This window comes from Tenrec ecaudatus, chromosome X, assembly GCF_050624435.1.
Source record: "Tenrec ecaudatus isolate mTenEca1 chromosome X, mTenEca1.hap1, whole genome shotgun sequence".
In the NCBI taxonomy this organism is placed as follows: Eukaryota; Metazoa; Chordata; class Mammalia; order Afrosoricida; family Tenrecidae; genus Tenrec; species Tenrec ecaudatus.
This window is the reverse complement of record NC_134548.1, coordinates 16,448,778-16,475,500: the sequence shown is the minus strand read 5'-3', so window position 1 is coordinate 16,475,500 and position 26,723 is coordinate 16,448,778. Positions and strand designations below refer to the sequence as shown.

General features: G+C 43.0%; 1 protein-coding gene across 2 annotated transcripts in view; it reads left to right on the top strand.

The window, feature by feature from the left end:
• The window catches only part of MAP7D2 (MAP7 domain containing 2), a 141,100-nt gene that overhangs the window by 65,260 nt on the left and 49,117 nt on the right, over positions 1-26,723 (top strand). For both annotated transcript variants that reach the window (XM_075538787.1, XM_075538786.1), the window contains exons 4-5: positions 20,170-20,281; positions 23,263-23,373. In XM_075538787.1, coding sequence (XP_075394902.1) covers positions 20,170-20,281; positions 23,263-23,373 — 223 coding nt within the window. The remainder of the gene's footprint in view (positions 1-20,169; positions 20,282-23,262; positions 23,374-26,723) is intronic.

The following is a 26,723-nucleotide window of genomic DNA, read 5'->3' as shown; positions in this document are numbered from 1 at the left end:
AACAGAGCAAAACACTGCGCAGTTTTGCATCATGTTCACGATTGCTCCTAGACCTGAGCCCATCGATGCAGCCACTGTGTCAATCCATCTTGTCGAGTGCCTTCCTCTTTTTTGCCTCTCCTCCACTTTACCAAACATGATACCCTTCTCCAGGGACTGGTCTCTCCTGACAATATGTCCAAAGTATGTAAGACAAAGTCTTGCCATTCTTGCCCTTAAGGAACACTTTGGCCTTATTTCTTTGGCCTTACTTTTTCCAGTAGATTGGTTTGCCCTTTTTTTGCAGGCTATGATACTTTCAATATTCTTATCAAGCACCACAATTTAAATCCATTGCTGTTTTTGTGCGCTTCCTTATTCAGTGTCCAACTTTCACATGCCTACGATATAATGGAGAAGACCACGGCTTGGGTCAGGCACATCTTAGTCCTCAAAGTAACATCCTGGCTATTCACTATTCTAAAATAGCTGTCTTCCAAATATCCTGGCATAGACAAGTGGATGCTTCTAGTGCTCCTTCAGCTTTCTAAAACATCTCACTGGTATTCATCAATTCCTGGAGCCTTGTTTTTTTGGCTGATGCATTCAGTGCAATTTGAACTGCTTCATTCACCACCATTGATTCTTGCTCATATGCTACCTCCTGAAATGGTGAACTGTTGACTATTTATTTTGGGTACAGTAACTGTGTATTGTTTCTGTTTTCTCTTACACTTCCTGCATCATTCTATATTTTGCTTATAGAATCTTACAAAATTGCAATTCAAGGCTTGAAGATTTTCTTGAGTTCTTTCAGTTTCATATATACTGCGTGTGTTTCTAATTCTAGGTCCTTGCACATTTTGTTATGGTATTTGGTTTTGTCTTTGCAAGCTGCCCTTTGAAATTTTATATTCAGCAACTGGACTTCTCCCTTTCTTCCTTTTGCTTTAGCTACTCTACGATTCAGAGCAAGTTTCCAAGTCTCTTCTGATATTCACTTTGATGATTTCTTTCTTTCGTTTCTGTTTAATGACCTTTTGCTTTCTTCATGAATGATGGTCTTGTTGTTCTCCCACACCTCATCAGGTCTTCTGTCACTAGTCTTCAATGCATCAAATCTGTTCTTGAGATGTTCTCAAAATTCGGGTAGAATAGACTCAAAGTCTTGCATATTTGTTTTAATTTTTCAGCTTTATTTTGGATTTAAATATGAGTTATTGTTCCACAGTTGACCCCTTGTCTGTTTTTACCTGCTGATATTGAGGTTCTCCATCATGTCTTCTCACTGATGTAGTCAATTTGATTTCTGTGTATTCCATCTGGAGAAGGCACCTTTTGTATTGTTGAAAAAAGTATTTGCTATGAACAAGTCATTGGCTTTGTGAAATTCTATTATGAGATCTCCAGCTTCATTTCTATCACCAAATCCATATTGCCAAGTACTGCTCCTTCTTTGTTTGCAACATTTGCATTCCAATCACCAATAACTATCAGTGCATTTTTTTTATTAAATCAATGTATCTTGATTGCATGCTTGATAAGTTTCTGACTGAAGCCATTGGTAGAATTCTTCCAGTTCTTCTTAAATCTATGCAGGGGTTAGTGAGGGGGACTTGACTGTATGGCCTACAGATATAATCTAAGTTAAGACTGGAGGGGTTCTTGGTATGGACTGGCTAGTGAAGTCCTGAGAACTGTAACCTAAATGAAGACTAGGAGAGATTGTTGATAACTACTTGGTTGTGTAGGACAGTAGGTTGTAACCTAGTTAAGACTCTGGCAAAGATTGTTGTTAGTGGCATAGTGGTGGTGTGGGACTAGGGGCTATAAACAAAGTTAAAACTGGTAGGGAGTTTAATAGGAACTGGGTAGTATAGACCTGGAGTTTGTAACCTGATTTAAGACTGGGAGGGGATTATTGATAAGGTCTTGGTGGTCTACTCCTGGGGATTGTAAGCTAATTTAGGGGTTGTAACCTGATTTAAGACCAGGTGAGGTTATTGATAGGGACTTAGACCTAGGGTTGTATCCTTAGTTAAAACTTGAAGGAGGTTGTTGATAGGGTCTCTTTGGTATGGGTCAGGAGGTTTTAATCTAAGCTGAGAAAGGTTGTAAATAGGGATTTGTGTTGTAAATGATGTTAAATGTGAGGGGTCATTGATAGTGACTAGTCTAATTGGTGTAGCACTGGGGGTTGTAATCTAAAATAACACTGAGAGGGAATTGTTGATAGGGATTTGGCGGTGTAGGGTTTTATAACTGAGTTCAGTCTGAAAGGGAGCTATTGATAAGCGACTTAGTAGTGTTGGCCTGGGTGTTGCAACCTAAGATTGGAAATGATTATTGATAAGGATTGGTAATATAAGTCTGGACTTAATTGTATAGGCCTGGGGTTGTAACTTCAGTTAAGATTTGGAAAGGGTTATTCATAGTTACTTGGTGGTGTGCAGGTGGGCATTATAACTTAAATTAAGAGACGTTATTGATATGGACTTGGAATTACAAGGCGGTTTTTTTGTTTTGTTTTGCTAAATGTTGTTCAGACTATGAGAGGATTTTTTTATATCAAGATTTAGTGAAGGCTGGGGGTTGTAGCCTGTGGGTTCCAATTAAGATTGAGAGAAGGTTATTGATAAGGATTTGGATTTGGTAGTGTAGGCCTGTAGGTTATAATTTAAGTTAGAGTTTATAAGTGGAGTTAAGACTGAAAGGGGGTTATGGCTAGGGACTTGGTAATATAGACCTGGGTACTATAACCTGTTAAGACTGGGAAAGAGTTATTCATAGAGGTTTGGTGGAGTAGGCCTGGGAGCTGTAATTTAAACTAAGACTGTGAAGGGATTTTTGATAAGAACTTTGTGGATTAGGCTTGGGGTTGTATCCTTAATTAAGATTTGGAGGGCGTTGTTGATAGGGATTTAATTTGTATATGCCTAGGGGTTATACTCTGTTTAGTCTGGGATGAGGTTTTGATAAAGACTTGGTGGTATAGGCTAGGAGGTTGTCACCTAAACTAGGACTGGAAAAGGTTGTTGATAGTGTACAGATAGATAGAGGTTGTAACCTGATTGAATCTGAGAAGGTTTGTTGGGAGTGACTAGCTGTGGTGTAGGACTGAGGGATAACCTAATTTAAACTGGGAGGGGATTGATAAGAACTTGAGTTTCCTTTTACGTTCCTCCTGCCCCACCATCATGCTCACCCTTTTAGTAATTCCTCTTAGCTAGATTGTTGCTGCTGTTGCTCCGACACCCCTGGGATCTCTACATCCTCCTCATTGTTACTTTTAATTCCCTAGTTGTTCCCCTGTCTATGGCATGTGCTTACTGCTCCCTTCCTCTGCCGCCTCCTACCCTCAAGTCCCTTTGGAACCATCAGTCCCATTGCTTTCTCCTCTGGCTTGCTTCCCATGACTGTCTTATATAAGTAGGCAAACCAACAATAACAGAGACCAAACAAAAAGCAAACAAATATTGAAGATAAAGGGGGGAGATAATAACTAATTGGGGGAAAAAGCATACATAATTCTAGGTCTGTTTGCTGACCTTTATGATTATCTCTCCACTGGTCCTGGAGGGATTCCAGGAGCTGCCCCTCCTAGCCTGAAGTCTATTTTGGGGGCTCCTCAGGGAATTTGTGGCTTTGCTCCTGTTAATGACCTGTTATGTTCCCTTCTTGGTTCACCCTGCTGTATGGTGCTCAGACCGGACTAACTCCCCTCCATGTGTCCCCAGTGTTGTTTTCTGTTATGGTATGCTCTGGTGAGGGGACATCATGTCTTGAACTGTTGGCCCTACAGTCCTCTCTCTGCCTTAACAGCTCTGTGCAGAGATGGCGTCCTCTGGGCTTGGTGTGCCAATATGGGATCTAAACCGTCCTTCTCTCTTTTTCCTTCTTGGTTTACTTCCCTGTGGGTGGTGGCAGGTCGGCCCCTCTCCCTAACCTGTAGGTTTAATGTTGTCCCCTGTAGCATTTACTTCTTGGGAGGGGGTCATTTTGGCTCTGACTGGGACTGGCCCTATAGCCTACTCTTATCATACATTGTTCCACGTGGTTATATTGCCCTCAGGGTTTGGTGCACCATGTTGGTGTCTGCAGGCACACTCCAAATTCTGTGGAGACATAACCAATACTTTCCCCCTGGGTGAATTTGTACCATTGTCTCCCCTCCCCACTACTTTCCCCCTTTCTCCTTCTTTGTGTTGGAATAACATGTACCTCCGTGATTTTGACAAGTGTGATGGTGGGGCAGGAGGAAGGTAAAAGGAAACAGAGGAAAGATCTAGGAAGCAAAGCTATGGATAGAGGTATAAACATAAGTATATACATATATAAACACATTAATTTATATAAATAGAGGTACTGGTCTATGTAAATATATTTATATGATAATACACTGAGGTAGTGGATGGACTCCTGGCCTTTGCTCAAGCTCTCAATTCAAGAATACTTTGTTCTAACAACCTGGCATTCTGTAACGCTCCCTCTACCGGCACAATTGCCAAAGATAAAATGGGTGCATAAGCAAATATGGTGAAGAAAACAGATGGTGCTCGCCTATCAAAAGATATAATGTCTGGGTTCTTAAAGGCTTGAAGTTAAATAAGCGGCCATGTAGCAGAGAAGCAACAAGTCCACATGGAAGAAGCACACCAGCCTGTGCGATCATGAGGTGTCTATGGGATCAGATAACAGGCATCAGAAGCCCCAAAACAAACAAACAAGCAAAAACCATATTGTTGAGAACAAGGGGGTCAGAGCAGAGACCCCAAAACCATCTGTAAACAATGGGACATCCCCTCACAGAAGGGTCACAAGGAAGGAATGAATCAACCAAGGGCACTGTATAGCTCTGATGAAATACAATATTCTTCTGGTTCCTTGAGGCTTCCTCACTATCATAACCCCAGTCCTGCCTTTTACTGTGGGCTAGACTGGAGCATGTGCACAGGTACAAGTAAGAGATAAGAGCTCACAATACCTGGAATCCAGGAACAGGAATGGTAGTAGCAATACAAGGCATAGCAAGACAAAGTGACGAAAGAGAACACGATGACAACAAAAAGAAAACCCATGACCCAGAAAAGAATAAATTAATTTAAAAGAAAAAAAATTTGTTGAAAGAAAAACCTGTAAATAGATCAAGGTCTGATTTTTGAACTCTAGGGGTGTCCTCCAGTCAAGTCCGATGGGGTGCCACACTCTGGCCCCAAAGTCTATCCTTTGCACTCCCTTGGGAGCACCCTGCTCTACTCCCCCATTGCTCTTCTGTATGCCTTGAGTGTTTTGCCTCAGTGTCTCGGGGTCAGACAGGGCCAGTGTTGTCCCCCGTAAGGCCATGGATCAGTGAGGGACATCATGTCTCATAGTGGGATCAGCCATATGGTCCACTCTGCATTAGCTATTCAGAGCAGGGATATTTTCCTCCAGGCCTGATGGGCTAGGATGTGGTCCACGCTCTCTTCCTCCCCTTTCATTTACTCCTGTGTGCTCTGATCAGGCATGTCCCTCTTCCCGAGCTGCAGCTTCAGTGCTCTAAAGTAAATTCAGTCCTATAAAGTAAATTCTTCTGGGGAAAGGGGCAGTTGTCCACGTAGCTGGTATTGGGGCTGAGCCCAGAGTGCTCTTTTTAACCTTTTTGCTACTGGGATCTGTTTCCATGACACGACACTGCGAGTGGCAGACATATCACCCAATGTATACTCATCTTCAGTAGTTAAAGGGTTGACGAGGGAATTGTGTGTATGGTGTTGCCTTGATCTCCCCTAAGCACTATTTTCTTCATAACAATTTTTTTCTATTTTCATTTTATTTCAGAGCATCGTGGGCCATAAAAAAAAATTACCTCGGGGGCCACATGCAGCCTGTGGGCTGCCAGTTTGATTACCGCTGCTATATAGTATTGCTAGAAGTGTCAGAATCTACTCATTGGTGGTGGGTTTGATGGCCTGGATTTTATTTACCTAAAGTAAAACTAGGAATGGTTTGTTTTTGAGGACTTGGTAATACTTATCTGGGGGTTGTAACCTTAGGTAAGGTTTAGAGCTTGAGTTAAGATTAGGGGGATATGTTATTGATAAGAACTTGGGATTGTAGACCTATGGATTATAACAGTTAAGATTGGGAGAGGATTTTTGATTGATATATATAGTCTGGGAGGTTATAACCTAAATTAAGATTGGGAGGCGATTATTGATAATGACTTGGTGGTTTAGGCCTGGGATTTGAAACCTAAATTAAGACTGAGAAGGGGTTGTTGATAGGGACTTGGTGGTATAGGCCTGGAAGTTGTACTTAATTTAAGTCTGATTATTGCTAGGGACTTAGTATAAGTCAGGAAGCTATAAACTAAGTTAAAACTGGATGGAATTATTATTTTTAAAATCATTTTTATAAGGCTCTATAATTACACATACAAAAATAAATGGTTCTTCGTGAGCAGCAATTTTCAGCACATCTGACAACCAGGAAAAGTCCTTCCTGTTTGGGGTTTGAAAGGAATGGAAATCTCCAAGATAGCCCCTGCCTAGTCTGGCTGCATTGACCCTTCAAACATCAATTTGCAAAGGCCTGGGGTAGGAAGGGAGGACTTAATCATATCAGGCACTCACTTTTCCCCTCCTATGGAAGAGATGGATTTCCAGGAAATCTTTCCCATCATTTATTATACCGATGTTCCATCCATCTGCATCATTAGGCTCTGTAGTTACCATGACAATATGATACTTACAGCAATCTAACTTGAAAGCCAAATGCCGGAATGGGGTGGGGGGGGCTGTGTACGCGCACATGGTTGGGGTGGGCAGAAAGAGGACCAGTAAAGAAAGTAGGAGTAATATAATTAATCTAAACCACAGTGGAAATGTGCACAAATCTAGGACCAAGCGGGAGACTGTTGAGATATCACTGAGGAGGGAATTATGAAGGGAAGCAGTCATCAAATTTCTATCTAAACACTTTACTAGCTTGAGCGACGCGCTAGACTACAACAAAGACAGAGGCAGAAGCCAATGTTAATAGAGATTGCTCTGAGCTTCTCCCCAACCCCCTGACCATTTCCTGCTGCAGAGCCCAATGGTGGCAGCATTGATTCCAGCAGGGGAATTCCTTCCTAAGAACATCTGGCCACCAATCCCCCCCCAACCCCCAGCAGTCTGTGCATTTGCCATCTACTCATACACCCAGCGTTCTCATTCAGCGAAATAATGTTCCCAGTTCGAGAGTATTTCTGATGAGGCTGAACTGAAGTGAGTCTTGGATAGCCCCATCTCCATGTCTTCTCAGTGTTAAATGAAGGCAAGAGGCATGCCTGGCAGTGGCAGAGCAGCTGGGAGACTGAGAGGCAGAGGCTAACATAAAGAAAGTTGCCCTTCCAAGGAGACCACAAGCCTGGAACGAGTGGGTCATCTCATCAGGGCTGGGTTGGATAGCAGCATTGAGCAAGACGGTTAGGCCAACTCAGGCCAGTGGCTATAGAGAGCTGAGGAACCTGAGATGGATTGTAGAGGAGAACCGCCCTGTTCAAGACAGGTGGAGAAGCATGGCACGGGGATTGAAGTAAGGTTCAGAGGAAACATCCTGAAGCTCCTGCTGGCCTCCAACCCCAGTACCCTTGGTGGGTCCCCACTGGGCACAGATCCTTGGACTTCACCACTACCTGTGCTTGGGGAGAAGGCACTAAGGTCAAGCAAAGCCTGGGGCACAAGGGGTAGAGGCTGTGGCCTAAGGGGCAGCGTCAGGGAGAGGCTGGAGCCAGCTTGTGGGGGAGAAGATGCTTTGGGGTCTACTCAGAGTCAGGACTGTTGGAGGAGTCTTCATCTCCAGAGGTAGATACACTGCTAGGTTTTGAGCGAAACCAGTTGAACCATCAAAATCCTGAGCTCTAGAAGGGGGAGGAGACCCCTGAGAAGAATTTGTTTCAAAGGACGACATTGATTCTGCAACTCCGGGAGAGGGACATATCTGATCAGAGCACACGGGAGCAGATGAAGGGGGAGGAGGAGACAGTGGAGCACAGCCTGGCCCACCAGGCCGTGAGGATGATGTTCCTGATTAGAGCAGCCAGTCCACAGAGAGGACAACATGGCTGGCCCCACTATGAGACATGATGCCCCTCAGTGACCAATGGCGCTACAGGGGACAGCACTGGAGACACAGTGTGGGAATTGCACCTGACCTGATCCCACCACACCGAGGCAAAGCACTGGGGGAGTGCAGCGGAACAGCAAGGGAATGGAGTGGCAAGGTCCCCAGGGAATGCTTAAAGTGGACTTTGGGGCCAGGGCGTGGTGCCCCAACAGACTGGACTGGAAAACACCCCTAAAGGCCAACAAACAATCCTTGAATTAACTACAAGCTTTTCTTTCTTGATGTGTTTTGTTTTGTTCTTTGTCAGTGGTTTGTTGTTGTTGTTTCATTGTCTGGTTGTATACTATTGCTTTGTTTTCCACTGTCTTGATTTCATGCATGTTATTATCTCCACAGGTCTGTCTAAATAAGACAGGCTGGATGAACTATCTGGAGAAAAAACAACGGGACCGACAGTTCCGGGGGGACTTGGGATAGGGGGAGGTGGGGGTAAGGAAGTGGTGTTGACGAGCCCAGGGACAAGGGAGCAACATGGGATCCGAATTGGTGGTGAGGGGGGAGTGGCAGGCCTGGTAGGGAATGATCAAGGGTAAGGTTAAGTAAAGAAGAGGTATAGCTGTAACCCAGGTGGGGACGGAGCATGATAGTGGGGCAGGAGGAAAGTCAAGGTAAATAGAGGAAGGAGCTAGGAGGCAAAGGGCGTTTATAGAGGTCTAGACAAAGACATGTACATGCAAAAATATATATGAGGATGGGGAAATGGATCTATGTGTCTATATTTGTAGGTTTAGTATTGGGGTGGCGGAAGGACCTTGGGCCTACTCAAGCACTCCCTCAATGCATGAATACTTTCTTTTATTAAATTGGCACTCTATGATGCTCACCCTCCCGACACAACTGCTGAAGCCAAAGCGGGTGAACAAGTAAATGTGAAGAAAGCTGATGGTGCCCGGCTATCCAAAGAGATAGGGTCTGAGGTCTTAAAGGTTTGAAGAGGGAATCCAGGGTGGATGATACCTTCAGGACCAGGGGTGTGAGGGATGATACTGGGAGAGTAGAGGGTGAGTGGGTTGGAAGGGGGGGAACCGATTACAAGGATCTACATGTGACCTCCTCCCTGCGGGACGGGCAACAGAGGAGGGGGTGAAGGGAGACGCTGGATAGGGCAGGATATGACAAAATAATAATCTATAAATAAATTATCAAGGGCTCAAGAGGGAGGGGGAGTGGGGAGGGAGGGATAAAAAAAGAAGACCTGATGCAAAGGGCTTAAGTGGAGAGCAAGTGCTTTGAAAATGATTAGGACAAGGAATGTATGGATGTGCTTTATACAATTGATGTATGTATATGTATGGATTGTGATAAGAGTTGTATGAGCCCCTAATAAAATGTTTAAAAAAAAGAAGGGGGAGGAGAAGTCTCACTCCTCTGGTTTACTCCTGATATGAATATGAGATTTGCCCACCCTGTGTGATCGTGGGAAGGTGGGGAGCGGAGAGAACACGCGCTAGGGCCAGACTCCCATCTCCTCTCCTTTCGGGAAGGGAAGAAGAAGGAAAGGAAATGAATGGAGAGGGATCATGAGAAGCTTTTACAACTCTTATCACTATTCATCCATACATCCATTGTGTCAAGGACATTTGTACATTTGTTGCCATCATCATTTTCAAAACATTTTCTTTCTACTTGAGCCCTTGGTATCAGGTACTCAATTTTCCCCTCCCTCCCACATGAACCCTTAATAATTTATAAATTATTATATTTTCATGTCTTACACTGACTGATGTCCCCCTTCATCTACTTTTCTGTTGTTGTCCCCAGGGAGGGGGCTATATGTAGATCATTGTGATCTGTTCTCCATTTCTCCCCCACCTTCCCCTAACCCTCCTGGTATTGCTACTCTCATTGGTCCTGAGGGGTTTATCTGTCCTGGATTGCCTGTGTTTCCGGTTCCTATATGTACCAGTGTACATTCTATGGTCTAGCCAGATTTGTCAGGTAGAATTGGGATCATGATAGTGTGGGGGAGGAAGCGCTGTAGAACTAGAGCAAAGTTGTATGTTTAATTGGTGCTACATTGCACCCTGACTGGCTCGTCTCCTCCCCACGACACTTCTGTAAGGGGATGTCCATTTGCCTACAGATGGGCTTTGGGTCTCTACTCCATACTCCCCATCATTCACAATGATAGATTTTTGTTCTTTGATACCTGATCCTATCGACACCTCGTGATCACACAGACTGGTGTGCTTCTTCCATGTGGGCTTTGTTGCTGCTGAGCTAGATGGCTGCTTGTTTACCTTCAAGCCTTTAAGACCCCAGACACTATATTTTTGATAGCCGGGCACCATCAGCTTTCTTCACCACATTTGCTTATGCACACATTTGCCTTCAGCAATCGTGTCGGGAAGGTATGTATCATGGAATGCCAATTTAATAGAACAAAGTGTTCTTGCATTGCGAAAGTACTTGAGTAGAGGCCCAATGTCCTGCTACCTTAATACTAAACCTATAAATATATGCACATAGATCTATTTCCCCACCACCTTATATAAGTACGTTTACATATCTACATGCCTGTATTTAGAACTCTATAAATACCCTTTTTCTCCTAGTACTTTCCTCTATTTCCTTTTACTTTCCTCTTGTCTCACTATCAAGCTCAGCCTTCATTTGGGTTTCAGTAATTTCTCTTGGTTACATTGCCCTTGCTGATTCCCTACCAGGCCTCACACCCTCCTTACAACTAATTTTGGATCACTTGTTGCTCCCCTGTCCCTAGGTTGGTCAATATTATCTCCTTACCCCTGCCCCCTCCTCTCCCATGTTCCCCCAGAACCATTGGTCCCGTTGTTTTCTCCTCCAGACTGGTCATCCAGCCCATCTTATCTAGATAAATCTGTAGAGATAATAATATCCACCAAAAAAACAAGGTATAACAAGGCAAGGCGACAAATGAGAACACAGCGGCCATCAACATTTTCAAAATGTTTTCTTTCTAACTGAGCCCTTGAGGTCAACTCCCCAAGATTATAAATCTTTATGGAAAAATACAGCCTCGTCTTTTTGTCTGCAAAATGAATGGTGGGTTTGCATCGCCGACCTAATAGCAGACCAATGCCTATCCCATTGCATTGCCAGGGCACCTTGAGTTAAGGCTGGAAGAGAGCTCTTGTTAGGGACTTGGAGTTTTAGGCAGTTATAACATTGTCTAAGACTGAGAAGGGATTATTTATGGGGAATTGGTGGTTTAGCACTGGGGATTACAGTCAGGAGTTTGTATCCTCTGTGACAGACCCAAGGGCCACTGTTTAGGAATTCCAGTCTCCAAAGTTGATAAACATCAGAGGAAGAAGTTTGGTAATAGAGACTAATATGCTTCTGAGATACCACTAGAAAATGGAATAGTCTCCCTTTAAGCACAAAGATGTGTGTATCTTTAAATTTTAATGTATGCCTTTGCTTTAATCATCTTTTCTCTCCAGTTACCTTATAAAAGAGAAATGAAATGGTATCAGAGTCCTTTATTACTAAAGTTTGAAAATATATCTTGAGAGATATTGAAATATAGATTTTCTTGGCGTGTGTATTTTAAGGATATAATCATGGCTCTGTATCAAGTGGTCATTATTTTTTATTCATTAGGTATCATGACTCGTTTTTAGTATGAATATCGGGGCTTCAACGAAATTTATGGGAAATGTAATTAAAAGAATGAAAATGTTTTACTAACGTTTTAGTCCTCTCATAATATACATGTTAATTTCCAATACTGTTGGTTACAAAGACATATGTATAAATGCCATACTTTAAAAACTCTGAACACTTTTTAACTAAGGAAAAAAGCAATTCATATAAACACATGAGCATGCACACACACAATTTGGCCAGGAACAGATCTATTCTGTCTTACAGAGTCGCTATGAGTTGGGATCAATTTATTGGCACTGGATTTTGGTTGTGCTCCCCAAGGGGTAACAGTTTCCATATGGTTTCTTTGTTCCTGTTAGTAAATGAAGATCCGAACTAGGGATGGAGGCCTGGCTCAGTGTGGTGGGTTGTAGTCTGATAACTGTGGCGTAATCAATTCTAGATTCAAGTCCTATTCCATCACTTAGCAGCTGCTGACAAAGGCAAGGCTTTTTAAAATTTCAACCCAGAGAACACTATCACCCACTTTCCAGGTGGCTATGGGTAGGAACGGAGTTGATTTTTGGAGCAGGTGCTAAGCAAAGTGACAGGACAAGTATGATTGAAATGCTAGGTTCCCTTCATTTATTGTATATGACATTGGCTTAAGCAAGGTCAAGAGGTAGCTCCCAGAATTGAGCATAGCATGGATCCCATACATAGATCAAGACACATGCAGTGCACAAATGGCTGTTGCAATAACTGGGGACACATTTCTCCCCTTTCAAGCTGTGTGTGTATGTTCTAAGTCACCAGCCTCAACAGCTTCTTCCCATCCTTTAGTGCTTGATGACTTAGAACTTTTCCTCTTCCTCCTTAATATCCCGGAAGACGGCTGATTCAAGGGAAAACTAGTTGCTGCTGCAGCAAAGTGGCACTGTGAAGTCTTAGCTACTCCCTGATCCTCTGGTATAGCCTACAGTTTTACAGGGATCGGCCTTTGAGACACTGTTTTTGTTGTTGCTCTTTAAGAGATCATTAGTGCGGGAGGCATTTTCGGTCACACAGTTTGATGCTCCTCCCCCTTCTGGAACATGAAGAAAAAATATCCTCCCCCAAGCCGTTCTGTCCTTATGCCCTTGTTTCACTGATGGCCTAGCTTCCAAAGACTTCTCCTTTTGCTTTGTGTGTTTCCTTTCACCCCTAATGTGTATGTATGATGAGACATGCTGCCTAGTCATGGTGATCAGATGCAAGTTGGACTTGATTTTTCCTCTCCCACCCCTGCTGCCCAGGCCCAGTAGGGTGAGACTGAGAACAGGGCCTCCTCTGGGTGTGTGGCAACCCAAGGAAGCAGCAGCCTCCTTCTGACACCTGCTTCCACTATCAGGTCCCCAGGAGATCTGGGGGTAGCTTAGGGACTTTCTATAGCCCAAGCTAGCTTGTTAACCATGTCAGCAGCAGTGCTTTGCTCATGTGGAGTTCTGTTTGCTGTTCTCACAAATCACCTTTGGGGAGGATGGATGGCAAGATCTGCAGATCAAGAGATCCTTTCCAAAAGAACCCCCTTGCAGTTCCCCCAATTCGTTAGCAAGCCCTGGGAAGCTACTACTGCTTGGCGGATAGCAGTTCTCTCAATGCCAGATTTCTTCTTGACCACGGAGAATGGCAGGTGTCTACAGCAAGAGTTCATCCATTGCAGCCGCTTTTGCTTCTCTACCTTGTTGGAAATTGTGTGTGTGCTGCGTCTGCCTTTCTGGGTTAGGTATTTTGGAGTTAATGGGAGGCCTGTTGAGGGTCACCCTTCTGTAGCTCCCCAGCCCCACCCTGCAGCTTTGTCCCTTCAGTTGAGGTGATGTTGCTCTTGGTTGCTCCTCATTTCTTGAGGGTTGAAGGCAGGAGACCTTCTTGTCTGCAGAGGCAGATGCAGCCATCAGAGCTCTTGGGAACTGGTGAGCGGTGGAGTCTGGTCAGAGGTATTCAGTGTCTAATTGAAACCTCGATTCTGAGCTCATTGTTTTGCTAGAGGTTTCCTTCTCCCCGAGGTGTGTTCCTCGACCTCTTCACATGCTGCCCCACACCAACTCAACTCCAGGAGTCAAGCTTCTTGAACCACTTGTGCCATTAATCTTGGGTTAGGCTGGAGAACACAATATGCTGCCATTCTCCACATGGAGACTAAGAAGTTCTTGTCTAGTGGCCCTGGAAAATGGGAATTTTGGAGCACCATGTCCCTTATACTAAGCACATAACTAGGGAAGGCCTCCTTTAAAGAGAGAAAACTACAATCTTTTGACACATGAGAACAGCAGTTCACAAGCTGTAGGTCGTGACCCCTTTCGGGGTTGAACGACACTTTCACAGAGGTCGCCTGATTCATAACAGTAGAAAATTATAGTTATGAAGTATCAACGAAAATAATTTTATGGTTGGGGGTGGGGGCCTCCACAACATGAGGAGCTGTATTAAAGGGTCGCGGCATTAGGAAGGTTGAGAACCACTGCATTAGAGTATCTCATACTGTTCTTGCTTGGTATCTGGCAAAACCTACCAGGCTGGAGGCAAAGTGGGAAACTGCTGAATTTACTTATCTAAACAAGAGCTACGTTCTTTTGGCGGACTGGCTGTTTTCAATGAGTACTGCTGACCACACAGCCTTATAGCCAGATGTGATGTCTCCATGTGGAGAGAAAGACCTCCGTAGATCCTTGATGAGGGTCACTGTAGGGCTTGTCCCTGCACAGTCATCACCGGAAAGTATGCAGTAAGGGCAGTGGAGAAAGCAAAGGCACCCCGCCACTCTTAACTGAGATGGCTACGTGAGTGACAGAGAATGCGCCATAGGCACAGGAGGCCTTTAGGTCTGCTTGGCTAATGTTCATTAGGCCACCTGGTTGTTCTCCTCCAAGTTAATTCCAGTAGATTTAGGGCCAGAGCTCAAGGGGTCCCAGGTGAGGTCCCTGGTTCTTTCCACTAAGTTCCAGCCATTAGAAGGTGTTCTGGGGACAAGCATTTGCTTTGTCCTTTCCTCACCCTCTATTGATCATTAGACAGTGCTCAATAGAATCAGAACTTGGCAGGAATTTCAGCCTGCAGCATGTAAGTTGAATATTTATTAGTACCATGAGCTGCTACAAGGACAAACCAATCTATATTGGAAGAAATAAGAGCAGAGTGTTCCTTAGAGAGGCAAGGATGGCAAGACTTCGTCTTACATACTTTGGACATGTTGTCAGGAGAGACCAACCAGTCGCTTGAGAAGGACATCATGTTTAGTAAAGTTGGAGGGGTGTAAAAGAGGAAGGCCCTAGACAAGATGGATTGACACAGTGGTTGCATCAATGGGCTCAGGCATAAGAGCTGGTGAAAATGGTGCAGGACTGTACAGTGTTTTGTTCTGTTGTGCAGAGGGTCACTATGGGTGGGAGCTGACTCGGTGGCACTTAACAACACTAACATTTTTCTGATATGAATGGGTTTTCTCTTTCTCCATGTGTCTCTGTCTCTTACTCAGGCTTCCCTCTAACCAGTTTTTTCTCAGAACATGGTTCTAGGACCAGCAACATCAACATCACTTGGACACCTGTTAGGAATTCAGATTCTCAGGCCCCATCCCATACCCACTTTGGTGATAAGCCTCAGAAATCAATGTTTGTTTGCTTGTTTGTTAACTAAAAATCCACTCTTTTATGCATTGCTTCATCAACATTTTAAGCTCCTCTGACAGTTCTACAGGAGGCCCGGTAGCTAGTGGTTCGGAGTTGGGATGCTAACTGAAAGGTCAGCAGTTGGAAATCACCACCTGCTCTTTGGGAGAAAGATGGGGCTTTCTACTCTTGTCAAGAGTTACAGTCTCAGAAATTCACAGGAGTAATTCTACCCTGCTCCGTAGGGTTGATATAAGTCAGCAGGGACTTGATGACAGTGAATTTGGTTTGGTAAGGCAGTTCTGAGGGCTCAAGTTTGAGATCTCTACTTTAAACTGTTAATAATCTTCCTCTTCAAATTCAGATTTAGTTGGCATTTGGGTAACCAAAACCCAAGCCCACTACCATCTAGTCCATTGTGACTCATAGTGCACCTATATGACAGAGTAAAACGTCTCCCTTAGGTTTCTGAGACTATAAATCTTTACAGGAGCAGAAAACCTCATCTTCCTCATTCAGAGGGCCTGGTGGGTTTAAATTGCTGATCTTATGGTTAGCAGCACGCAACGCATAACTCACTATGCCACCAGGGCCCCGGCACTGGTTAGTGGCGTCACGTAGACCTAGAATGGTCTGGTGATAGAAGTACAGCTCTATATTATAGAGGAGGAAATGGAAGTCTAGGCAGGTTAAATGATTAGTTTAAGATGATAACGGAAATGTAGCAGAGCTGAATTTGAATCCTTATGTCCTACTTCCAATCCAAGATTCTTTCCATTCCATCACACAAAGCAACAGAAAAACACACCCAGTGGGAAATACTGACCTATGCAGGACAGATCTCAGATAAGAGTGAAGTGGGCACGTTTTAGTTTGATGTGTTCCAATATCCCCATTCTGACTTCTTTGGATTCATAATTCCCCTTCCTATAAAGTTTGGCTGCTTCCCATTTTTATTTATCTCGTCCAAAGAGCTGAGTTACATGAAGTGTAATTCCCTTTCTCTCAGGGAGAGTTGCATTTTCATATGCATACTTCAAGCCCAAGTAATGGTAAAATGTGCCGCAGTTCAGTGGATTAGAGGTGGAAGGCAGAGATATTTGGTAATGCTGTTCAGTTACCAAATACCAAATCATCTCTGCCTGGTCCACTAGAAAAGGCTAGAAGCAAATTAAACTTGACCTTGGCACTCTTAACCTTAATCACACTGCACCCTGAGGTGCTCCAAGCTGAGAATGTTTTTATGATTGAGCTCTTCAGCTGGCTGGTCAGTGGTAAGGCTGGCCTGGTGAGTCTTGGTGTGCTTTGTTCACTTGGTTTCTTCATAGATGACAGACTATCTTTGAAGGTCTTCTGGAAAGTAGGAACTCCACCACAGTTGACACATACTGAATTCACTCTAGGCTGAAAGACTTAAAATAGGTCATCAGTTAAATACTTTTATGTTGAATCCATATAATGAATGACTAGTTTGCCCGTGCTTCAAGTGACCCTACTTAAGACACCAAATGGGAGGGAAGTTCTATTCCAGCAGGTCTCAACCTGTGGGTCCAGACCCCTTTGGGGGTCTAATGACCTTTTCACAGGGGTCACCCAATTCATAACAGTAGCAAAATGACAGTGATGAAGTAGCAACGAAAATAATTTTATGGTGGGGGGTGGGGTCACCACAACATGCAGAACTGTATTAAAGGGTCGCAGCATTAGGAAGGTTGGTAACCACTGAATAGAATAAAATCTAATCTTTCCAAGCTCGACCTTTCCCCAGGCAGATTCTTCTGAGGTTGGCCGTCAGCATTTAATGGCACCTGGATGTGAAGCCGAGGCTTTGCTGGGAAATGCACAATCATGATGGTAGAGTCTCAGGCCAAAATCTAGCAAATACAACAGTGTGACTTCAAGAAGGAAAAAAACCCCTCCTTTCTGTTCACAGGTCCCTTGAGTCCGTCTCCTAGCAAAGTGCTTCTCAGAGGAAGATTATGCAAATGAAGGAGGTTTAGATGTGGCCTGTGAACAGTTTGCCTCATCCCCTGTGGTGTAGACAAAAGGAACCCCACTCCCACACACCCCTCCTAAGTGACCTTTGTTTGTTTACAGTTAACAAAATAAAGGAGCCTTTTTCCAGGTCCCCAATTGATACTCCAAAGAAAACTGCTTACCTTTTATTTCCCTTCCCCCAAATTATGAGAAAAGATCATGTTTTTGCTTTGGATCCAGGCTAGTGTTAATTAGCCTAGTGCCTGGAACATCTCAGGGTTCAGTGTGATGAGGGTGAAGGGCGTCAGAGTCAAATTTATTTTGCTTCTAACCTTTCTAGTGGACCAGGCAGAGAGGATTTGTTATTTGCAGTGTCATAGGGCCAGGAGTTAGGGGGTGGGGAAGGCAAAGGCTGAAGAATTAGAACAATGTTATGCTTACCTTAAAGAAAGTATCTGCCAGCTTTCAGACCCAGGTTTTTGAAAGTAACTATTTAGTTAACACAGGATAATGCTTTTGATAAATATTCTGTTCAACAAAACCAGGTTGTTGCTGGTCTCTTCTGCTTAAAATTGTTTTTACTCCACCCCATCCCACCCTGTCCAACTCTATGGAACCTTGGTGGCATAGTGGGTTACAGGTTGGTCTGCTAACCAAGATGTCAGCAGTTCAAACCACTCCTTGGGAGAAAGATAAGTTCAAGCCATTGCTTGGGAGAAAGACGAGGTTCTCTCCCCTTGGAAAGATTTACAGCCTCAGAAACCCACAGGAGTATTTCTGCTCTGTCACCTAGGGTCACTGAGTTGGAATCAATTTTTTAAATTAATAAATCTTTTTATTGGGGCTCATATAACTCTTATCACAATCCATACATACATCAATTGAGCAAAGCACCCTTATACATTCGTTGCACTCATCATTCTCAAAATTTGCTTTCTACTTGGGTTCCTGGAATCAGCTCGGTTTCCTTTTTTCCCCTCCCCCTCCCTCCCCGCTCCCCCCTTCCCCCTGCTCCCTTAATAGTTTATAAATAATTATTTTATCTTATCTTACACTGCCCAGCGTCTCCCCTCACCCACCTTCCCATTGCCCATCTGCCAGAGAGGAGGTTACACATAGATCTCCAAGATCGGTTCTCCCTTTCTACACCCCCTTCCCTCCCGGTGTCGCCACTCCCACCGCTGGTGTTGAGGGGTTCGTCTGTCCTAGATTCCCTGTGTTTCCAGATCCCTACTGCACCACTGTACATCCTCTGGTACATCCTACCAGGTCCGCAAGGTAGAACTGGGATCATGATAATTGGGAGGAAGCGTTCAAGAATTAGAGGAAGGTTTTTAGTTTCATCGTTGCTACACTGAACCCTGAGTGACTCATCTCCTCCCCACTACCCCTCTGGAAGGGATGTCCAGCTGTCTACAGATGGGCATTGGGTCCCCATCACGGACTCCCTCTCATTCATGGTGATGTGATTCCCCACCCCACCCCCACCTTTGTTGTTTGAGACCTGGTCTCCTCTGCCCTTCAGGATCACGCATGTTGGTGTGCTGCTTCTTCCGTGTTGGAATCAATTTAAGGGCAGTGAGTTTAGTTTGGTTTGGTTTTGGCTCCAACTCTGGGTAATTTATGGATGCTTTATTTTGGGGTCAGAAGGCTCAGTACTTGATTGAAATTTTAAAAATAAAATTTTTAAAATTTGAATTTTTATTGTAAATTCAGTAAATGCTTATAGAGCAAATCATCAGCTTTATATTCAACAATTCTTATGTATTTTGTTTAATCTTATCCATTGCAATTCCCTCCTTTTTTACTGTAACTCTTCTGAACTGTGTCCTTGGGTAAATGCCCTTTTGATCACAAATGGTTGATTATTCTAGGGTATGAATGAATACCCCCACTAGTATTATTGTTTCCCTTATAGACCTGTCTATTATTTGGCTGAAAACTGAACTATATGGGTGAGTCCAGTTCCAGACTTGAAAACTGAGTTAGAGCCATAGTCTCAGGGGTTCGACCAATCTCTCTATCTGACCAGTAAGCCTGGTCTCTTTTATGATTTTGCGTTTTGTTCTCCCCTTTTCTCCTGGTCTGTCGAGGACCTTTCAGAGCAGTTGGTACTGGTACCCAAGTACCATCTCTCTTAAATTTTGAAATTTGCAACATTTTATCCCCAAATAGAAAACCTTCCATTCTTCTTTAAGAAAACCTAAGGTGGATTGTTGAACTAAAAGATAGGCATAATCCATGACACTGAGTTGTACATGTAAAGAATGTTGAAATGTCAGGGGTTTTTGGTTACATATATATTTACCACAATTAAATTTTTATTTTAAAATGTTCCAAGAAGAAAATGAGACCTTGTATAATAGATCTCAAAATCATATATCACCACCACCCACCATCACCCCCAAAAAAATCATACTTAAGGCTTACAAAATGCCAAATTATATTTCAGTTTCATTTTTCTTGAATCAGAATGTTCTATGCTTTCAAATGGAGCAGCTGCTGAGAATTCTAGAGTAGGATTCTCATTCTCCTGCAGAATGATTAGAGACAGCTCAAGGAGTTTATGCTGCTTCTCTGGCACTTTTCTTAAACAAATTAAGGCCTGGCTCAGCTGGTTGTTTCTCTCCAGGGAGAGGGCCGGGAGGGGGGCGGACTCTCCGCCCGCCCACTGAGAGCTGGCTGGTGGGGCACACGTGGACAAGTGCTGGATGCAGAGTGCCTTGGTGCCACTGCCCAGAAAGCCCATTCTGTGACTTCATCCAGTTGGAGGAGTGGCAGTGAGGTGGGGCTAGGTGACTAATTTAGTTCTTTGTCACTGCAACACTCCTCCTGCCCTGGACAGGAACGGCTGGAGGCGATGATGCGCAGATCTATTGAGCGTACACAGCAGCTGGAACTGAAGAAGAAGTGCTCTTGGGGAGGAGCACTGGCTTCAAGCTCTGGCAGCCGTGATGGTGAGTGTCTCCATGCTGCCTGCTCTTCCCGCATTGCAGGGTGGTGGGAAACACAGGCGGCACCCACAGAAGCTCTTTCCACAGTTTTCAGGGGACTGTTTGCAGATAGAAGGTTTAAATGTGCCCAGCTTCTTCCTTCATTTCTCAAGAAAGGAGTCTGTGCATTCCTCTTGCCATGACTGGGCTTTAAGGGAGAAGAAAATGTCCAGAAGTCTAATGTAAAAGCAAAGAAAATAAACGCCGACCTGGTTAAACAGCTCCTGGCAGCTCCAAGGTCATGTTAGGGATGGAAGGTGGCAGAGGCTCCATTACGGTTATACAGGACAAGGGAGGCAGAGCAGCAGGTCCCGGTTTCCCCTTCTCCTCACTAATTGTTTGTTCTTCCAGTTTTGTTTCAAGGTAACTTGTTTATTATTCATCTTTAATATTTAAGTGTTTAATTTAAAGTATGGATTGTTACTAATCACTGGGTAGGTAACTGCCCATTTTGAATGTCTTCCTGCATTTCAGTAGCCTCAGTACTCAATTATACAGGGTTGGAGCAAATGGATTTAAGTTTATAATACAGTTTCTTGCCTTTGCTGCATTGTAATTTTAACAATGTATTTGGACAGTAACTATACTTTTTTTCTTTGGGGGAGGGGACAACCCATTTTACTGACTTGTAAAATGTTCCTAGTTTAAACTGCAAAACAACCAAAAGTGGGATCTTTTTTATTTTACTTTTCTTTGCTTGATTTCTTGCTGTGTAGGTGAATCAGAAAATACCCCACCCCCTCCTGTAGGTTTAGCAGCCAGCACCCTCCCTGTGGACGCAGGCACCGCTGCCACTGCTGCTGAGGCCACCGATGGTATATCCGAATGAACACTGCCGGGCCATAGCATTTTGTCATAAATATTCTAACCACCCTCCTCCATCTTTAGCGTGTCTATTGCAAGCAATTATGCAATATACTTCTTAAAGAAGTCTGAACCATTATAACTTTTTTTTCTAGAGTTGTCAATGACATAGCCACATGCCTTTCTTTGTTCCTTTGTCATCATCGAGCTACGCATGCCTTACATCCTCATGCAGTGGACATATTTCATCCTTGGCTCACTCATTTCTGCCTTGAAAAATATTGTCAATGTTTAACTTTTGTACATTTAGATATTCAGTACTCATTAATCATCTGTGTTAGACAGAAAAAAGTAGAGAGAGAGGGGTGAGATTACTTCTGGTCACCAAAATCATTTTTCATCTAGCTTACAGGGAACACTTGAGCTTCATGGTAATGCCGTGGATTCTTAGAGGGTTGTTTGAGAGGGATGGGTATAGAAGCAAATCTGGGTCGGTCCTAACTAACACCGGCAATCCAAATAGTTGATAATCTGGCTTTGTTCTTGATTCCATCTTTCTGTTGAATATGCTTTCCTCTGGTTTGGAGACAGGCCTGTGAATTAGATCAACAGCAGAACTAGCACAAAAACTTTACACCCATTTAATACCGACTTGAGAAACCCAACCCATCTTGTGCTGGTAAAGAAAAAACAAGATTTAGAAGGAATGCAATATTTGCCAGCAAAGCAGATGATCACATTAGAGCACTGCGCATCAGTATTCTTGGCTTCCGGCATTCCTTTCACAAAGCGCGACCACCGTTGGTATTGCTTAGTGGCAGAACATTTGCTGCACAGCCAAGTTATAGTTATTGGCACTGACTTCTTCCCACATAGAGGTGCCGGTATAGTTGAGTTATTACCCATTAGGAAATTAGCACCCTGAACCAGGACCAGGAGAGGGTGGGGTAAATGTGATAATCATCCTGACTTAAGTTTTCAGATCAGGCACAAAATTATAGGCAGTGCCAAAGATCTCAGTAACCAAGATAAAATTGCTTTACTATAATATTTTTAAATAAAATGAATACAAAACAATATACATTGAGCAAAATATCACATTTCTGAAGACCAGTATCAATGTGCCATATCATTGGAGACAAAAGGAAACTGTGTACTCCTATCTGCATGGCTTTATGAATTGTTAACGGTTAATTTTTTTCAGATCATCAAAACTTACTTCGAGTTTCAATATTTTAATTATACCAAAAGAAAATCATCAGGGAAAAATTAGTAAATTTTAACATAATAGTTATATATCTATTTTACTTCAGTTTAAAATTATTTCAGATTGTCATATGGTCAAAAGAAATAGCCAAACAGCAGTTCTCTCAACTGAAAATGAGATGAGCCAAGGAGTATATTTTGCAAATGCTATTAATGAGTCCACGTCCATTAAAGCCAGGGACACATAATTGTCTTTTGCCACAGGCTCTGAGATTGCCGCACTCAGCACAGTCAGTACCTCTTAGTTTCCTGCGTGGCTTGACTAGAAATAATGGCTGGAAAATGAGAACACCAAAGAGAAAATGAAAACACCAGGTTCATGTATGAAAATCCAGCAGCATGTTAACTCCATCTCTTGATGAGAGGGAGAATCCAAGTGCTAATGTCCACTATGCTTCAAATATAGCTCCTTACATTATAAATCACGCTCCTGTCAGACCTGAGCTACAGATAACCTTCAGATAAAGGCCAATTTCCACTCGTAGCTAGTCTCAAATAGACCACAGACCAGTTTTCAGTCGCAATTTGTCTCTGAGTCTATATTGGTTTTGGGTACATGGGGTGAAAATATGTTTAAACATCAATGGACATCAGACAACTGATTTGCAGGTGGGATTAACCTGGCTTTAGTGGAACAGTTTAGTAAGCTTGAATGTTTGAAATTGAAGAGAGGCTCTCGCTTCAGACCAGTGGTTGCTATAACCTGGGAATTTCCAAATTAGGATAATTAGCTCTCTGGGGGAAAGAAGTGCCCTGTGCTGTGCCCCAGGGGCCCAGAGTGGTAGGGAACCGGAAGAGTACTTAGGGTTATGTGTGTTCTATACCAGTGTCTTTGTTGGTCTCAACATTGGTGCCTTTATTGCATTTATCTGCAGCTTGTGACAAGCTTTCAACCTCAACCATGAATTTGCCAAAGCAGATGGAGCCTCCAGTGAATAAACGCCTGTCTTCATCTACTGCGGCTATATCTTACTCTCCGGAACGAGGCAAGTGAACTTGTAGACCTGGTCTTTCCAATGTCTTCTTTTTTCATGAACATATTAAAACTGGCGTTTGTGAGACCCTCCTCTTGCACCTCCTACAAATAGCACCCTGATTTTAGGCAGTGCTCTGAATGTGGAAGCCCCAGGGCTGCACTAGTAGTACATTGCAACGAGCCAGGTTGTGGCTGAACAATAAGAAGAATGAATAGCATTCTTCCATTCTGCCTAGGAATCAGTTCACCAGTGGGCAGGCATAACTTAAACAAATAACTGTCCAGTTAGTAATGCCATGTGTTTTATTATTAGCCAGAAAAAGGCAGACATGATGACCCATAGGCAAGTGGGAAAATTGGATATGTGAAGAAACCAGGCCTGTAGTCCCTCAGACCTGTTCATTTTTTAGTGAAAGCAGAGCCTTGGAACTAATACAAGGACTTTAAAGGAGGAAAAGTATACGCAGCCTTTTCAGACACTCTGCTTTGAGGTGTGAGAAGGGTGCTATATATAGGACATGTGCTGTCTGTGTTCTTATGTACCTCTCCTAGAGGCTCAGACAAGTCACTAACGTACACTTTTCAGGGTATGGATGTTAAGAGAGGGAGTGGGGGAGGGGAGCCCAATGGATATTTGAAAGCACTGTTCAAGAAACAGTGGATGCTAATTTATCATGTCACTTCATCACCAAGGGATGAGGATGATATTTGTGACTTTAAAGATGCCCACGTGTCTTCCTGGTTGTTTCATTGGCTTTCATTGCTGATGAAATTCTCATCTTGCAATTCCATCACCAAGGCATGTCCTATGTGTCAGAGACCCTATAAGTGTCTCGAAGCTGCTTATCTTTAATGTCGAAGCACAGGAAGCAGTAAATAATCAAGAGCTTACTCATTAGTGAGTATAATTCATGTTTTCATTAATTCACTGGTTACAAATTGATGCTACCTCTTTCTTTTGCAATGGCTTAAATGCAAAGATGGCAATATATTGTTGACAACTGAAATATCCACTTGCAGAGCACAAATTCTCCCAAAACGACATAGTGATTACTTCAAAAAGTAAATCTATCATTCCAAAACCATAGAAATGATATTTAGGTCACTGAATTTTAGATTATGAATATCACTATCTCCACTAAAATTGCTAATCAATGTATGGATTGTTATAAGAGCTGTAAGATCCCCCAATAAAATTATTAATTAATTAAAAAACTGCTAACCAAGTGATGATTTTTCATTTTATATGTCTCATTTAGTTTTTGCCCTTATTTACATGGAAAGCGTATCCTTTTGATTCTGTTATGAGACTACATATTTCATCAACCAGATCAGTGTATTAAGACATTTCTCTTAATAGAGGACTTAAAGCAGTGTTTTGTAGAAGGAATGGTTTTTCAGTGGTAGATCTATTTGGTGGTTAGCTGGGTTTCTTGAGCACATCTTGGAAGGTGGGCTAATTAGAATGGCAAAAGTCTGTATGCTATAATAACACAGTCAAGAAATCCTGGCACCCCAAGAGAATTAACACAGTCCCCAAACTTTAAATGGCACAGTGTTTATTTCATTTTACTGTGAGACAAACTCTAACACGCTTTACTAGACTCTCCTGAATTTATTTCCAGCATTTTCTCTGTCATACAGAAGCGAATTTACATCTTATTCTGTGCTGCTTTGAACTGTTTTTATTTAATTTTGCTTTATGTTTTCATTTGATCCCCTCTTTCAGCTCATCATATGCACCTTAGTCCCATGGAAACCTTTCTTGTTATATGATTTTTGATAGTCACACAGGCTTCTTTAGCCAAGAGCAGAAGTGCCCCGGGCTCTCTGAGCAGATCCGTGGCTCGGGAGAAAGAGACCAAGCTGATGGCACAAAGGGACACACCCGAAGAGGTGTTGATCGATCTTTGAGTGATTCCTGAATTTTTGCACTTCTATTCCTAGTTTTTGGCTTCGTGGAATGTCTCCAACAGTTAATAACTTTTTCTATCCACCAGTGGTTGACTATTACTGTGCTGCTTTTAAGTGTCACCGAGGTAAGTCAATTATTTTATGACTGAGGGTGTGTGGATGAGGAAAACCAAATCTTCTTGGTGAGCTCTGGAAGTCACTAGATTCTTCTTAGGGATGATTTGGCAAAGTAGTTTGGAGACCACAGTCTCAGGAGTTTTAAGACCAGCTTTGCCAACTGGCTCTGTGACCCCGTTGTCATGAGGCTAGAATGAGATAATGCATGTAAATGAGATGGCACAGTGACTGGCACAGAGTAAGAGTTCAACAAATGTCCCCAGTACTGTTGCTCCAAAGTATGGTCCAGGGACCAGCATCACCTGGGAGTAGAGTACACCCCACCAGACCTGCATTTAATTCTAAGAAATACTGGACGAGCAAAGGCCTGCCTTTATCTCAGTATAGAGCACATCAGCATGTATAAGAAGCCCAGATTAATGAGGGTCAGCTTTCAATAAGAACAGCATTATATTTACATGACGTTGGGTCTGCTCTCAGTTCTCCAAATAGTGTTTTCAGTTAGATGACATAAAAACTGTTACCTAGGTGTGACTGCTTTTGAAAAGTTGGACTATTTCTGCAGAGAATATATGCAAATTACCAATAATTCCACAACAAGGTAGTCAACACCATTAGCTAATGCAAATCAAAACCACAATGAGATATCACTTTACCCCCACTCAACCAATTGCCCTTGAATCTATTCCAACTCCTAGTGCCCTACAGGGCAGAATAGAATTGCCCCATAGAGTTTCCAAGACGTTAATATTTACAGGAGAAGATATCATATCTTTCTTCCATAGAGTGGCTGGTGGGTTCAAACTACCAACCTTCAATTAGTTGCCAAACACTTAATCATTGCACTCTATGGAAGAAAGTTGTGATGTCTGCTGCCATAAAAATTATTGCTTTGGAAACCCAATGAGGCAGTTCTGCTCTGTCCTATAGGGTTGCTAGGAATTGGAATCGACTTGATGGCAATGGTCAGAATGGCTAAAATAGAAGAGATAGATAATTACAAATTCTGGAGAGCATCTGGAGGAATTGGAACATTCCTAAAGTGCTGATGAGAATGTAAAATGGATAATGCTTCTGCTTTGGAAAGTAGTCTGGCAGGTCCTCAAACAGTTAACCATAGAATTAACATGTGACTCACCAATTCCACCTCTTTGTTACATCCTCAAGAGAAATGAGAATATACACTCTCACCAAAATTTGCACACAAATATAGCAGCACTATTCATAATAACCACAAAGTAAAAACAACCCCAAAAGTCCACCAGCTGACGAATTGGATAAATAGAATTCAGTGCGTACATGTAGTGGGATATTATTCAGCCAGGAAGA